This window comes from Anas acuta, chromosome 6, assembly GCF_963932015.1.
Source record: "Anas acuta chromosome 6, bAnaAcu1.1, whole genome shotgun sequence".
In the NCBI taxonomy this organism is placed as follows: Eukaryota; Metazoa; Chordata; class Aves; order Anseriformes; family Anatidae; genus Anas; species Anas acuta.
The window spans coordinates 28,932,255-28,946,503 of NC_088984.1; the positions used below are offsets into that span (position 1 = coordinate 28,932,255).

General features: G+C 44.4%; 1 protein-coding gene across 23 annotated transcripts in view; it reads left to right on the plus strand.

Annotated features, from left to right (window-relative positions):
• HDAC4 (histone deacetylase 4) overlaps nucleotides 1–14,249 on the plus strand; it is a 231,884-nt gene that overhangs the window by 192,490 nt on the left and 25,145 nt on the right. For 19 of the 23 annotated variants that reach the window (XM_068686151.1, XM_068686154.1, XM_068686145.1 and 16 more), the window contains 5 exons: nucleotides 1,383–1,429; nucleotides 9,676–9,783; nucleotides 10,335–10,390; nucleotides 11,321–11,408; nucleotides 12,722–12,841. In XM_068686151.1, the coding sequence (XP_068542252.1) occupies nucleotides 1,383–1,429; nucleotides 9,676–9,783; nucleotides 10,335–10,390; nucleotides 11,321–11,408; nucleotides 12,722–12,841 (419 nt within the window). The remainder of the gene's footprint in view (nucleotides 1–1,382; nucleotides 1,430–9,675; nucleotides 9,784–10,334; nucleotides 10,391–11,320; nucleotides 11,409–12,721; nucleotides 12,842–14,249) is intronic. The other 4 variants (XM_068686155.1, XM_068686164.1, XM_068686165.1 and 1 more) reach the window with 1 other exon arrangement.

Sequence of the window (14,249 nt, forward strand, 5' to 3'; positions counted from 1 at the left end):
AGGCAGGTTGCATAACTTTGCCCCTTGAAATGTTGCTAAGGCCCTTGAAAGTCTCAGGACGAGGAACATGAATCTCTCTCCCATTTGAGAGTGAGAAGCTTTGGAACCAGCTGAACAAGTTTAAATGCAGGCAAATGAGGCTGCTTTTAATTTGTGGATAGCAATCAAATTGTTGTCAAGAAGATAAATATTGAAATAATAGGTGGATTAGCAGTGAAAGATGTGACAGGAGGTCTAAGGCAGGATGATCTAAGAGTTTTCATGTGGATCTAATCACCGAGCGAATCTCACTGTGCGCTCAGATTAATAGTACAGATGCATTAACTCTGCTTTCAGTCAAAGGGGTAACGTATGTCTGCTATGCATTTGACACCAGCCTGGTCCTCGGTACCATGTGTCACATCACAGCTACTTCACGCTCTGCAAAGATGGTCGTTAGCACCAGAGGGAATTTGTTCTTTCAGTATAGACATGACATGACCAGAGCAGGAACCTGGTTTGGTCGAAAAACAAACAAACAAACAGTTAAATAAACTGTTAGCTTTCATTGGTTTTAAATAGATATCAAGCAAATGAATCTCAGGCAATGTACCACAGATCTTTACAGTGCCTGCATGCTTGTATTTCCTTCTCCCCAATTACCTGTTGTGCATAGACACACTTACTTACAAGACATGCACATAGGGGAGTGGTGGTGCATATGAGAGAACACATTCTTCTATAAACTGTACGGTTTATAAACCTGCAGAACTTTGAATGGGTAATAATATTGCTGATGTACAAGCTGAGGAAGTGATGTTACAGTCCTTACAGTAGCAAAATTGGTCTTACAGATGTTTTTTCTCCCTTTCTCCCAAATTCTTAATGTTGGTTTTGCTCTTTCAGTCAAAACACGTTCTGTTTGCTTGCCACCGGTTTATTTTTTGTCTTCGTCTTTTATGAAGCTAATGCGCTCCAAAATCTTTTAGCGTCTCTGCAGATGACTGATAATTAGGGTGTTTTTATGATTTCCCATCCGCTTTCAGTTGAAAGCAGTTAAAATGTTCATCTCAGACATGCTGAGCAGTTGTTGGTAGCGTCTCAATCATTTATAGTCAGCATGATTGCCTGAAATGTAGGACAGCACAGAACGCTTGCATAAAAATAAGTGATTTATGGAAGGCTTTTATGTTGGAGAGGCTTTTGAACACATCCAAGTGCGTATATTGTTTATCTCTGCATTGTAATATAACAGTATTGACTGTGTTTTCTGAAAATTGCTAGAAAACCACAGTCTGTTACTGTGTTAAGAAAGTTTTCAGCATTGCCATAAAATTAGACCAAAATCTGGTAAACTTTGACTTTTTGACTTAGTGGATACCCTTTTTTTTTTTTTTCTGCAGGTTCTCTAACGTCGATGTTTGTCAGGCTTCCTTGTGGTGGTGTTGGGGTGAGTACTCTCTTTAATGTGTAAATAATGTCCTGTTTGTTCTCCGAGTCCCATCGGTAACAAAAATTGTTGCTTTGCATTCCATCAAGTAGGTAATTGCAACCAGATGTTATCCATAAACAGGGTCTGCCTGGGGTGCGGGGTAGCAGTGACAGCCTCACGTGCCTTTCTTCAAAAGCAGCATGAAGATTTTAAACTATTTTGGAGCACTGAAGCGTGTGGGACATTCATAGGCATGTTTCGTCTCTTGGCTTTTGGGATGAGAAACCTCATTTCAGGCAGTGATGTTTAATGGACGAGAGGTTACTGAATTTTAAAGCAGCCTTGAATCCAAAAATGCGCTGCAACTGCACAGAAAGCAAGATGTGCTTTTCGTGCTGCTCGTGCTGTGTAGGTGTTTCATCTTCAGTATTTGCACTTCAGAGCTGCCTGCATGCCTCCTAGTGCAGGTGGAAAATATATTAATAAAATAGTGATACTGAAGGACAATTTTTGGGAAGTTCCTGTAAATAGTAAGTTATTGTATTTGTGTCTGGGCTCTATTATTGTCCTAGAATGAAAAGTCTTGCAGGTTACACAGCGTGAGGGAATTGCAGTCTTTGGTATTTGACATCTTTAATTTCTTGAGCTCTAGGACAGTCACGCCTGAATTCTGAAAAAGGTGATTAAATATCTGTCCATCCATCACGAAAAAGCCCAACATTAGTTTTCATCTGTCGAGATTTCATATAGTAGAAAAGGCTTTTTTGTTTGTTCCCATAAGGCTGCAAAAACAAATACCATTCAAATACCTTGTGTGGAAGGTTTGGGTTGCATTTTTTGTTTGTTTGTTGTGGTTTGTTTTTTACTTATTTATTTATTTTTAAGCCTGAAAACTTGAAAGTTTTCCTTTCAAGTCAGACTTTCTGCTCCAAAGTTTCTATGTAGGGTGACACTACAGAAACTCTCGGAGAACAGGAAGGGAAAAGAATGAGAAGAGACAATAAAAGGCATTGTGTTTGAAAATTCACAGTGGTAGTTCTTATGCATAATTGTAGCTCGTGAGGTTGAATCTAGAGGTCTGGATTCTGTTATGGAAATGAAACAAAATTGTTTTCTTCCTGAGTCTTTGCAAAATCGCTGCTTTGAAAATTATCCCGTCAAAAAAAGAATAATCGGCGTTTATTCATACCGCCACCACTGAGCACTCGTAGAGATATTTTATTTTGTATTGTAAATATGCTGCAGTCTCCTAATTCATGGCAAATTTTTGGCTAGAGTTTAAAAGGTTTGGATTTACTCTGCCCTGCAGTCAGGCATGCCATTCAAAGCAAAAATTATCATTTGCAAATGAAGACTGAATGGTAACAAGTAGAGACAGTGCCTGAGCCGAGTGCAGTCCCAGAAGTCTTGCATTAAATCCTAAATCAGGGCAGGAAACGCCACAGTGCTGGTATTACTGATACGCTCGTAATAAAGATAGCGAGTGCAGTTAAGTCGCTGCTCAGTTGTCTCCACAGACCCTTAAATACGAAATAAAACAGTTGCCAACATTTCTGCAGTGCTGTAGTAATCCCAGCAGATATTTTCATGTTTTATCAGCAAAGCTTTTTAAAAGGAGTAATTTATTAGTAATCAACAACATGTTAGCCAAATTTTTCATAAAAATGGATTTTGGTTGTTTTCCTTGGTTTTTGTTCCCCCTTTACATTGGAATATATGCCAGCTATCCGTGTGCTTCTGCTTTCATGTCTGATGCAGGAAAACACATTTGTCACTGCTTTTGGGATGCGTTTCTAATTAGTATGTACACTGCAGCCATATATTTGTAGGGAAAGTGGGGCCATGGTCCAGAATGATAGGCTCTGGCATATCAAGCGTTACACGCTTGTGTGTGCTCTGGATGGGTTTTAGCGTAGTCCTTTCAAGCCTGCTCTCTACTGTCTTTGGAAGTGTGAGATTTGTCAAGAAAGCTGGTTTGCAGTGTTGTGTGTTTATTGAAGAAATACAGGGAAAGCTGTAGTCTTTGTGAGCATGCCAGTTCTCTGAGACAAGTTGCTCTTGATTTGATTTGCTATGGGAAAAAGCTGGAAGAAGCCCTACAGTGGGATTTTAGCTGGGGCCACAGAGCACGCCTTTCAGTAGCAGATGAAAACCAAATTATTTTCTCCACCAAAGGGGATGACAAGGCATTTTTCAGATGCGTATAATATTTTTTGAAGAAATCAGGGAAAAAAAAGGGTTTTAAAACATGAGGGCCTCGGGTAAAGCATCAGTTATGAAGAATTTCAATGAGAGAGGAAGTGTAATTTAAGTCTGAGGAGTTTCAGCATGTGAAGACTGCTGGGAGATTGAGTGCTTATTATGGTGTAATTAAATTATTTTAAATTGTTCTAGCAAGAGAGCTTTAGGGTTCTGCTGTTGTTTGGCTGGCCATCACGTAGGCTGCAAGGTGTCTGCAGAGCTCTTCTGACAGATGAGGAGCATTAGAGTTGTGTTTATACTCTCCCTTGCACTAGATCACCAGGATGGCACGGCATTACTTGTTGCTGAGCAGTCACCTGTCTTTGCTTTATCTCTGACTTTCGAGTTAGAAGATTGAGGAGAGGCAGCCCTGGTAGGGTTAGAAGTTTGTATGGACTCCACTCGCTTCGTACTGGTTTCACTGGTGAAGGAACATGAGGTGCACAAGGTGATCCAAGCGCCTGTGGGACATCTGCTGGGCTATGTAGAGATGATGTTTCATAGCCCAGATTTGAAAGAGCAGGGCTTTTTCTCAGCAGAAGTTTTGTCTTCTCTGATTTTGTCACTTAATAATAAGTACAGACTTGTGGATAAGTCACGGGTCTTTGCCTTCAGCTCACCAAGACACCAGGCAGCTTTCCAGTTGTCTGACTGCTTTGGAAGGAGGGTTTTACTCAGGGAACACAATGCTGGTCTGGCAAATGCTTGCCATGGGGCAAACATGAAGCCATAAAGAAAAAAAGAAAAAGTTTTCCAAAAAATGAGGCTACTGTAGAAAGAGTTGGAACCAGTCCTCTTTTGGATGCATCACTGGTTAGAAGATGGGAAACGCTGGTGGGAATTACAGCCCTCCACAGGTCTGTGTACTCATGGAAATGCTGCAAAGCTGGGATGGGCTGTAATGTACTTTGCTGCAGGTATGGGGTTTATTCGGGATTGTCGAGACAAAAGATATTTGCAGAGAAATACTGTTGGTGTCATGATAACAAGGGACTAAATAGTAAAGTAGTACACGAAATTCAGTGTTGCTGGATGCAAAATAATGCCAGCAGGCAGGAAGGAGACCTGGACTGGGGCAGGTGAAAGCTGAATGACTGCTGAGCTGAGGATGTCAAATGGTTTTATGGGATGGAAAGCATGAAGCCAAGTCCTTTTTCTGTACACAAACAACACAACTCTCTTCCGTATGAGATACCATGTAGGCTAAAAGAATAAGTGGGCCTGAAAGGCAATATAGAACAATTTGGTGGAAGGCAATATAGAACAATTTGGTGGGGGGAAGCCCACAAAGAGCTGGTAGATCTTCCTGTTCTGTTTTAAATGATCAGGGAACGTTTGAATTTCCGTGAGTTCTTTATACTGGTGAGCGTCACAACAGAAGTTTGAAGGAGCAGGAAAAAGCTTAGAGAAAACCAGTTCAACACATAACACCTTTCAATCTCTCTTTAAAAACGAGGTCACAATGTCTCAAAATCAGTGAGAAAAAAGTATATTTGTTCCCTAGTGGTTGGAAAGTCTTGGGTTTTTTTTTCCTCACTGGTTTGTTTTATACGAGGAGCCTTCAATTCATCGTAGCTGACGCTAGCAAACCTCCTCCCACCTGCACACATCCTGAGCGCAGCAGAAAAGGAAGAAAGCACAGAAGCACTTATATCAACAGATGTGAGCTCTGATTTAAACAACTGTAATTTATTCCCACTGATCTTTAGCAACATCTGCAAGTACAGCATGCACTATTTTTACTTAGCGACATTACCTTCACTTCTCTGCAGCGCACGCGCTTTTTTAAATCTGTGATTTACATGCACCGGAGCGTTACGTAATCCAGGATAATTAGAAGAAGATTTTAGAGAAATGAGTTTGAGCATTGAGAATCCACAAAATATTTCCAGCACGCTTGCATCCAAATACTTCGAAACACTCAAAGACTTGATTTTATGGTAGCTAGTATTTTTAATTCTTTTTTTGTTTTGTTTTCACATATAATATTTTCTTTTTTTTTCTGTGCTCATTCTTAGAAAAAAAAAATCTAGTGATTCTTAATGTTTTTTGATCTTTTCCAGAATCTGTTCTTCTATTTTTGATTGTAAGGTCCTGATTAGACTGTGTAAAATATCTTTGCCTGTGTGAGCATACAGCAAAGCACAGACAGCAAAAGTGACTTCCGTGGAATATAAATTAGAAGATACTTCCTAGCAGGTCTTAGAAGGAAAAAATAGGTGAGCATTTTAGTCAGCGCTTAAGGAGATGTGGTTGGGTACAGACAGCTCACTGGCAGCACAGTTGGTGTGTGCTGCAGTCACCGAAGTGCTACGATGAGCTGTGAGGAGAGAAGGGCAGAACTCCTTTGTTCCCCCTCACTTTGCAGAGTCACTTGTCTCTGCCTGTCCCTGTGTTTAATCTGTTATCTGCATGGCTCTTCGGCTACAGAAAAGATTAAAATATTGAAATTTTTTTAAGACTGTCCTCATTTCATTTTGAAATGGCTGCCTGTCAGCATATAGTTCAGTACACAGCACAGGTAGGAGCCTCATCGTGTGTATTAATAAAGACTTCATGTTTAGAGGAAGGACAAGTTCTTTCAGGTTTCACCCAGAAACATCTTAGACATTCCTTTTAGGAGAGGAAGGCCTCTCAGACGGACCTTCCCTCATCATTTTCTAATAAGCATACATGCAAAGGTTTAGGGGTCTGCAGCAGGACCCAGGAACTGAATTTGTTCTCTCCACCTCTGAAAGTCCTCAGTTCTCCTAAGAGCCCGTGTAGCAGAAACAGCAGCTCCTTTGTTGGAATAAGCAAGGCTCTAACATTATTCTCAAGGAGATAAGTGTGCTCATCCACTCAACAGCAGCAGATGTGGAAGACTCGGTATCTCTGACGCAGTTGTATCCTCCGGTTCAGGGGAGAAAGAGAGAAATACGCGCTCTTGGATCAACGAGAGGCAAGAAATATGCTTCCTCTCTCCGTAAAGTCCTTCCAGATGGTAAGGCTTGATGTGCTGTCCCAGCAACAACTCCTGTGATGGCAGCTACATCAAAGGACTCGCAGGCAGGGAAAGCCAAATAGCGTCTCCCAGTAATGAACTTCAGAATTCAGGAATGATGGAGGGGTCAACAGCAGCCCGAGCACCAAACAGCAGCAGCTCCAGAGCCAGCGAGCAGTCCAGCTCAGGGCCACATTAATAACATTTTCCACCATGGCAGAGTCTACGCCCCTCTGCCGCAGAGCGCTGATGACTTCAGTGGGACTGTTCAAACACTTGCAGTCAAACAGATGATGAAGTGCTGCCTTGGATTCGGGCCCAGCAGTCTCCAGACATCCGTTCTGGGGAAGGTGGCTGGGTGTTAAATCCTTATCTTGGAGATGTGTGCACGTGGGATGGGGCAGTGGAGAACTCGCTGCAGGAAGGGGCATCTCTTGATCCAGTCCTCCTGCTTGGTAGCTGAGCGGGGGGGCATGGCAGAGTCCTGGAGGCTGGCTTCTAAACCACAGGTGGAATACGTTCTCTGAGTACCTAATTTCTTTCTGCAGAAATAATAACTCTCCAAAACCGCTCTGTCTTGCCCTCCTTGTTCTTGAAGTGCTGCCAATGCGAGCCTGGTTTCTGCAGGCATCAAAGGGCCTGAACTTAGCAGTGCTTGGCTCGAACACCAGTGACTTCTGCGTGGTTTATGGGGAAGGCTGGCACAAACGGACATCTGAGGGGGTCCGAGGGTCCTTAGGTAAAGCCGTGCACAGGACATGTGAATTCTGCTTTTCAGTGTTTTTATTTCTCTGATGCTTTTACGATGAATAAACGTGGCCCTCTGCAATTCTGCATCCATGGAGGGGGCGTGGTACTTACTGTGATGGGGCAAAGAGAGAGAAAGCACCTCTTAGCTGTTAGTGTCTTGAATCATTTTCTTTCAAGACTAAGACAGACAGGTTAGATTTGCTCAGTCCAGACTAAACAGTGCAGCTGTATCTCCCTCGAGTGGAGCCTGCAGGTAAGAAATATGGGAGCCACCCCCTGCAGAAATGAGGCAGCAGAGTCCTACCAACCTTGTCCTTACCTGAGATACCAGGAGCCAAAACTAATATTACAGGCACGAGGTCTGTCATTTTCTTAGTAAAAGCAAAGCCAGTATTCTCTGTTGCTTAAGCTGTGCGTATCTCCCACTCACAGACAATGGGAGGAGAGGATGTGAGAAGGCAGGCTGCTGGCTCTCCCAAGGGAACACAGTGGAGGCATCCTAATTGCAAAGTAACTTGACTGTCTCTTACTATTTTCACGGGACTGCTGATGAGGAGCCTGGAGACAGACCCTCGCAGAGCACTACAGTAGCCTGCTGGTCGGTAGGGAGGAGAAGAGGTTTGCTTTTCCCACCCTGGCAGGGGCTTTTGAAGGGACATGGTCAGACTAGTCCTGTCTTCTGCAGGCAAGCTCCCAGCCCCCAGCAGCACTGTATATACTCAAACCCTGTTGTACTTCTGTTCCCATGTTACTGCCCAAATTTATGGGGGCTGAGGAGAGCCCTGGCACCACAGAGGTACCGTAGGGGTTTTCCATCAATGCAGTAGGTCTCCCCAGAGTCTGTGACAGTGCATGTATTGGCAACATCACCTCAGAGATGTCTTTTTTGTATTCTCCTTATGCTTTCATATTTTACTGAGACTTCAAAACCGTCCTCAGGGCAGATGGTGCCAGAAACCATCCCCGATAAGAGGCCTGGAACAATTTCCACTGGCTTTAGCACAGCCGTGAAGGAGGTGGCTCCGTGTCATACGGGGTGACTTGCATCTCCCCGCAGCTTAGTAAGCAGATTGGATGCCAGACAAAACAAATAACCCGTTTCTCTCCTTCTCCTTTGCCATTGTTTCCATAAATACGCTCGACAGAGAGTCATATGTGAAAAATAGCTGGTGATTTTTCACACTGAGAAATGTTGCGTTTACCCTGTGATGGATAGGATAGCCATCCTATTGTGGGCAGGGTAAACGTACAGCAGAGCTATCCTGACGTGGGACCGTCCCAGTAGTCTGGATTTTGCAAAGGCTGTTACTGGCAAGAAGAAAACAAGCTTTGCTTTCATCGCGGCGCGCCAACAGGCCGGGGTGCTGGGGAGGAGATCCAGAGCCACGATCCCAGCGGTGCCCCTGCTGGAAGCAGGCCCCGGAGCCGTCCTTCCCCCTCCTCCTCTCGGCAGCTTCCAGCTGAATTGTAGTAAAAACTGAGCAGGCATTTTCATCGTGTGTCTGCAAGCCGATCCCGCCTTTGTGCCGTTGTTGGGACGAATGTGGTAAAAGCCAGCGCTCCTCACTTTTTGTTTGAATTAGAACATGATCCTGGGGAACATCAACATGGAGAATGCCTGAGGAATGCCTTGCCCTTGGCCTGTTGGCACGTTTTTGGGGGGAAACTGTAGAAGATGCTGGTGCTGTCAGATAGTTAGCGTTGAACTGGATGTCTGTAGTCAGCACCTAGGCGCTGAAGGTCTGTTATTTTTGATGAGAGAGGCTTGATGTTGTGCTTCCCCAGGGAAGGCAGTGTCAGCAGAACCTTACCCCAGCAGATGCTGGCGGGCGTAGGCTGGGCAGGCTTTTCTCACATGCTGTGTTCTCATTGTGTTCTTCTTTTCTTAGGGTGGTTGAATGATTTTCTATACCTCTTTTTGGCTCTGGGTTCGGTTTCTTCCAGCAGTTGCGGAGAAGTGCTGATGTGGTGGTGTTAGAAGTGGGAGACACCTGCAGGTTTACATTGCTTGAGATGCTGAATTTGCTTCTGAGTTACAGCCCTGACCCTTCAGCATCACAGAGATGTAGCAAATGGTCATCTCTGGAGTGTCCTGTGTTGGGACAGCCATCGGTGGTGTCACGACTGTCCTTGTGCAGCCAGCCACCATGGCACTGCCCCGCTGCTGCTGAGATCAGTTCTGCAAATTCACACATTCAATACATTTGAATAACTCTCTTATAAAACATGACTCTCCGTTTCCTGGCCATCCTCACTGCCTCTAACCGTGGCTCCTCTGTGTCTCGATCAGGTCGACAGCGACACAATTTGGAACGAAGTCCACTCGTCCGGTGCCGCTCGCCTGGCCGTGGGCTGCGTCATCGAGCTTGTTTTCAAAGTAGCCACGGGAGAACTGAAGGTTGGTATGAAAATAATGTTTTGCTTTGGAATGGGCTGTGTACAGGATCAACAGGGCTCAGCTCACGGCTGTGTAGTGCAGGAGGTCCAGTTAGCTTCATTTTAATGGCACCATCTGGCTTCAGTCATAAAAATCTTTGAGGATATCAGCAAGTGAACAACAGACTCCTGGTGAATGTTCTTACGCACTGATTAAAAGGGAGAAAGAAACCAGAACAGCAAGCAAAATCACTATTCCGGTGTTATTCAAGAGTCTTTTTGTTGCCTTCAGCTGGGCCAGCCAGTTCAGTGACCTCATGCAGCATTTATTTCTTTTTTCCCTGAGTGGAAGGAAAAGCTGTACCAGCCAGTTTCCATAAAATTCACGTGGATTTCTTCCCACCCCAGAACAAGGGAGAGCATCATCCACTGCTATGCTCTTGTGAGGAAACCATAGAGTACAACTGATTCCAAAGCAAAACTAGCGCTTCTGGCCATGACCTCTGCACCCATCCATGTGAGATAAACTGTCCAACCTGTCTCATTTCTTTCTTTTCTTATTTCTGTGTGCAGAATGGATTTGCTGTTGTTCGGCCTCCAGGTCACCATGCAGAAGAAAGCACACCCATGTAAGTATATGTATGGACTTTATTACCTCGCTTCAGTGTTTGCCTGTTGTGTGACCTACAGCTGGAATTAGAAAGGCTTTTTGTTAGGTTACTGTTGCAGAATTTCTTGCTTATTGATACGTAAAACAGTATGCCATTCAAAGCTCCTCTGGAAGAGGGCAAAATATCGCTTTGTGGTTTGGGGTGGCTAATTTTTAGCAAGAATCAGCATTACAGCCATGCTTTGGAAAAGCACTGATGCTTTCATTTACTCCTGTGAATCGTTTTAAGCTAAAGGCTGATGGCTCACCCCATGTGAGGAAAGCAAGGATACGCAATTAATAGCCCAGCAAACACACTTGTGTCCTGGCGTCACAGCTCTGACTGCAAGGTGGCAGAGCAGGAAGGCTTCATGAAGCACGAGCTGCAGTCAGGCATCTTGCATGTGCTTCATACAGCAGGGCTGGTGTTAGGGCTTTGCATACTTCATGTTGCAGTCCTGTATCTGGTTTCATGCCCTAGGTACTTCAGCGTAGTGTTCTGAGGCATCCAAGAGTATGTCTGCTCCCTCGCACGTAGCATCTCAGTGCTCCAGTCCTGCTCTTCCTTTCTTTTTCCTCCCTGCCATGTCCTCAGCCCATCTGCTCTGGTCCCCACCTCTCACACCCAAGGTTTGAGGGTCACCTGTGGGCAGCTGGCAACGAGCAGCATCTCGTTGCAGCGGGGCTGGGAGAGCACCTCCTGAGAGATCAGGAGACACCTGCTGCCGCCTGGCTGTTTTGTGTTCCTAATTGAGCACACATGCATCTTCCAGAGAGGAAAGCAGAGTGAAAGCAGAAGAAATTTCTTCCTACTGTGTTATGTCTCAGATGATAGATGCATTGGGACCAGGGAGACCTATATTTAACACCTCTCATTTTCCTCTTTTTTCCCTCTTCTCATCACCTTCAGGGGCTTCTGCTATTTTAACTCCGTGGCAATTGCAGCCAAGCTGCTCCAGCAAAGACTGAACGTTAGCAAAATCCTAATAGTGGACTGGGTGAGTAAACACTGGTTCTTACCCTTCAGGAGAGCAGGTGGAAAATAAAAAATATATATATTATTATTTTTAATTTCTTGTGGGGCCAGCCCAGACTTTGTAAGTCAGTGAAAAAATGTTGTTTGTGGTCTGTAACCCAAAATCTGTTTGGTAGGTTGGTATTTTTTTAATGTTTCAGTAAAAGAAATGCCTATTTAAAAGTTTTTTTTTTTATTTCAGAATAAAATTGTAATTAATATAAAACAAGCCCATAATGCAATCTCAAGGATGGGTAACTGCAAACTGCGATGGTTTATTTTTTTAGGGGTGGTTTTTGGCCTTAACTGCTGCGATCCATCCCAGCTTTCTTTTCAAGATGTGAGGACTGGTTGCCGAGAGGGATATGGGCTGTCGGGCATGGCTGGACCAGTGGTCTGGATGGTCTCAGTGTCCTGCCTCGGGGCCAACACAGCCTCCGTGCGTGTGGGCTGGCAGTCAGAAGTGTTCCCTAAATTGGATCAAGACAGTGAAATATTCTGCAGACAGTGCAGTGGAATTGAGAAAGAGCTTGTTTGTGATTTTGCTATGGTGATGTATAGATCTAAAAACGTGGCAGATACATTTTATTGATTTAAAAATGTATTTATGTGGCTGTAAAGACATCTGAGTTCCTGGGTATCAGCCAAGACTTTTGATTAGATTGCAACAAATCTCCTGTGGGCAAGACCCACAAGTTAAAATGGATATATTTGTCTTTTTGCTTTACCGGATGGACATCCTTTTCCTCACTTCCCACCAACTGTTTTTCATGCCACAAACAGGAGTGTTTTGCAAACCCATCCTGCTACGGGCTGCGTGTCTGCACCAAGTAGCAATGCAGTAGAGGGTGTGGGCAACAGGTTTGTGTCATTTAACATCACTGGGCCAGACCTGATAACTTTGCAGGGCACTTCCTATCACTGGTCACCCTGCAGACTGATTGAAAATGCAAATTTAGGGCAACTAATACAGCCTTTCCATCCCCAACATCCCTCAAGACTAAGTATGAATCCAGTTCTCTCAATCCAAGTGAATTGGTCCTGGTTTTAGTTTTGGTAAATGTTTGAAATTGTGTTTATTTTCATTGTCTTGCGTGTTAAATGGGAAGTGTAACCTGAAGCCAGCTGTGCCAAACAGGTTACTCTCATTTGCTATAAACTGCTTCAATTAGATCAGCACCAAAAACGAAGCTCAACACCAAAGAAATCCCCTCCAAACCCCAAGTTGATGGCTTTAATCTGCATTCTTACTAAGGCGCTAACCTCCCTCATATAATGCACTCTCTGTCCCCGAAGGATGTACACCACGGGAACGGTACTCAGCAAGCTTTCTACAATGACCCTAATGTTCTTTATATTTCACTACATCGCTATGATGATGGCAACTTCTTTCCCGGCAGTGGTGCTCCCGACGAGGTAAGAGCATGGATCTGCGTAGCCCCCACCCGCGTCTGCTAGGATCTGCTCGGGGTTGTCAGCCAGGTGCCCCCAAAAATCTTGGGGTAGGGCTGGAGGGAAGCTCCTGCCTCTGCTCCCACCCCTGTGCTCGTTAGCGCTTGATTGGGAGCGCCTTGCCCAGGCCTTTGTGGTTGCTGTGCTCCTGTCCAAGTCCTAACAGCCGTGGGCATCATGTCCTGCCCCGAGAGCTGGCAGGAGAGCGTGCGCCTTGGCAAACGAGTGAGTGAGTGCAATTAGGCTGTGCAGTCCTGGTGGGACAACCTGTTCCAGAGCCCTGTGCCAGCTGTCCCAGACAGCATTTTCTTCTACAAGGAACAGGGCTTCATCTATTTTTCCAGCCTTCCCCCTAATGGCCGCTGGCTGCTGCAGAAGGGCCGGGCAGCTCTTTCTCCTCCAGATGGACGCTCCTGCATCCATCACCTCCTTCCCTTCCCTCTGGGCTAGCTGGAAGTATTGTCCTTCAGGGATTCGGGGCCAGCACACAGCATCTGAAGACCCAGACCCAGGGACACCTTCCCTATGGTTCACTCTCCCATTCAGCATCCCTGGGTAGCGACATGAAAGCTAAAAATGCTAAAGGATGCTGCAAGTGGGCAGCACAGACACAATCATGATTTGAATGATAGAATCAATGAAACCTTCCCTGCCCTGTACGGTACAGTATGCTCTTCCGAGCTGTATTTTCAGTGTAATTTTGAATTTGAAATCAGTCATGCCTAAGGAGTGTTCTGTTATCATCCTCCATATCTGACTTATCAGAGGGAAATTCTATGAAATGCTAGTCCTGCGTCCTCTGAGGCATTCTAGATTACATCTGAAACCTCCTAGAATTCTTACCCTGTCAGTTTTACATGTTCCCGTTCAGCGAACATCGATGTTTCCATTTAGGTTTTTAAAGAAACTGGAACGTAACGCGATACTCCTTCATTACCCTGTTTGTGCGCTACTGTTCGGGGAATAGCAGCAGCTCATTGCATCAGGCTTAATTTCTGCTTCAGGATGCACGAAGGCCTGAGACCTACTTTTTTTCTGCTGACTCTTTAAATTAATAATCTAATGATCTCGTTTACAAAATACCTGGTATTGTAAGGAAACACTATATATATATATACACATATATAGGAAATTCTATACCCGCTCCGTATTTACTATTCGTCGTAATTTTTAGACATGCCATTCCAGACTGAGTACAACAAAAAAATACAAAATAAATTAAATTTAAAAGGGATAAGTAACCCACCTTGGATGGATGTACCCCCTGTGTTTTTCTACCAGCACTATTTGCAATAATACAAAGAATGTGAAATAAAAGCTCTGCAGCTTTTTTTAGCTTAATTATCTGGCTGTGTATTGTATACCAGAATTC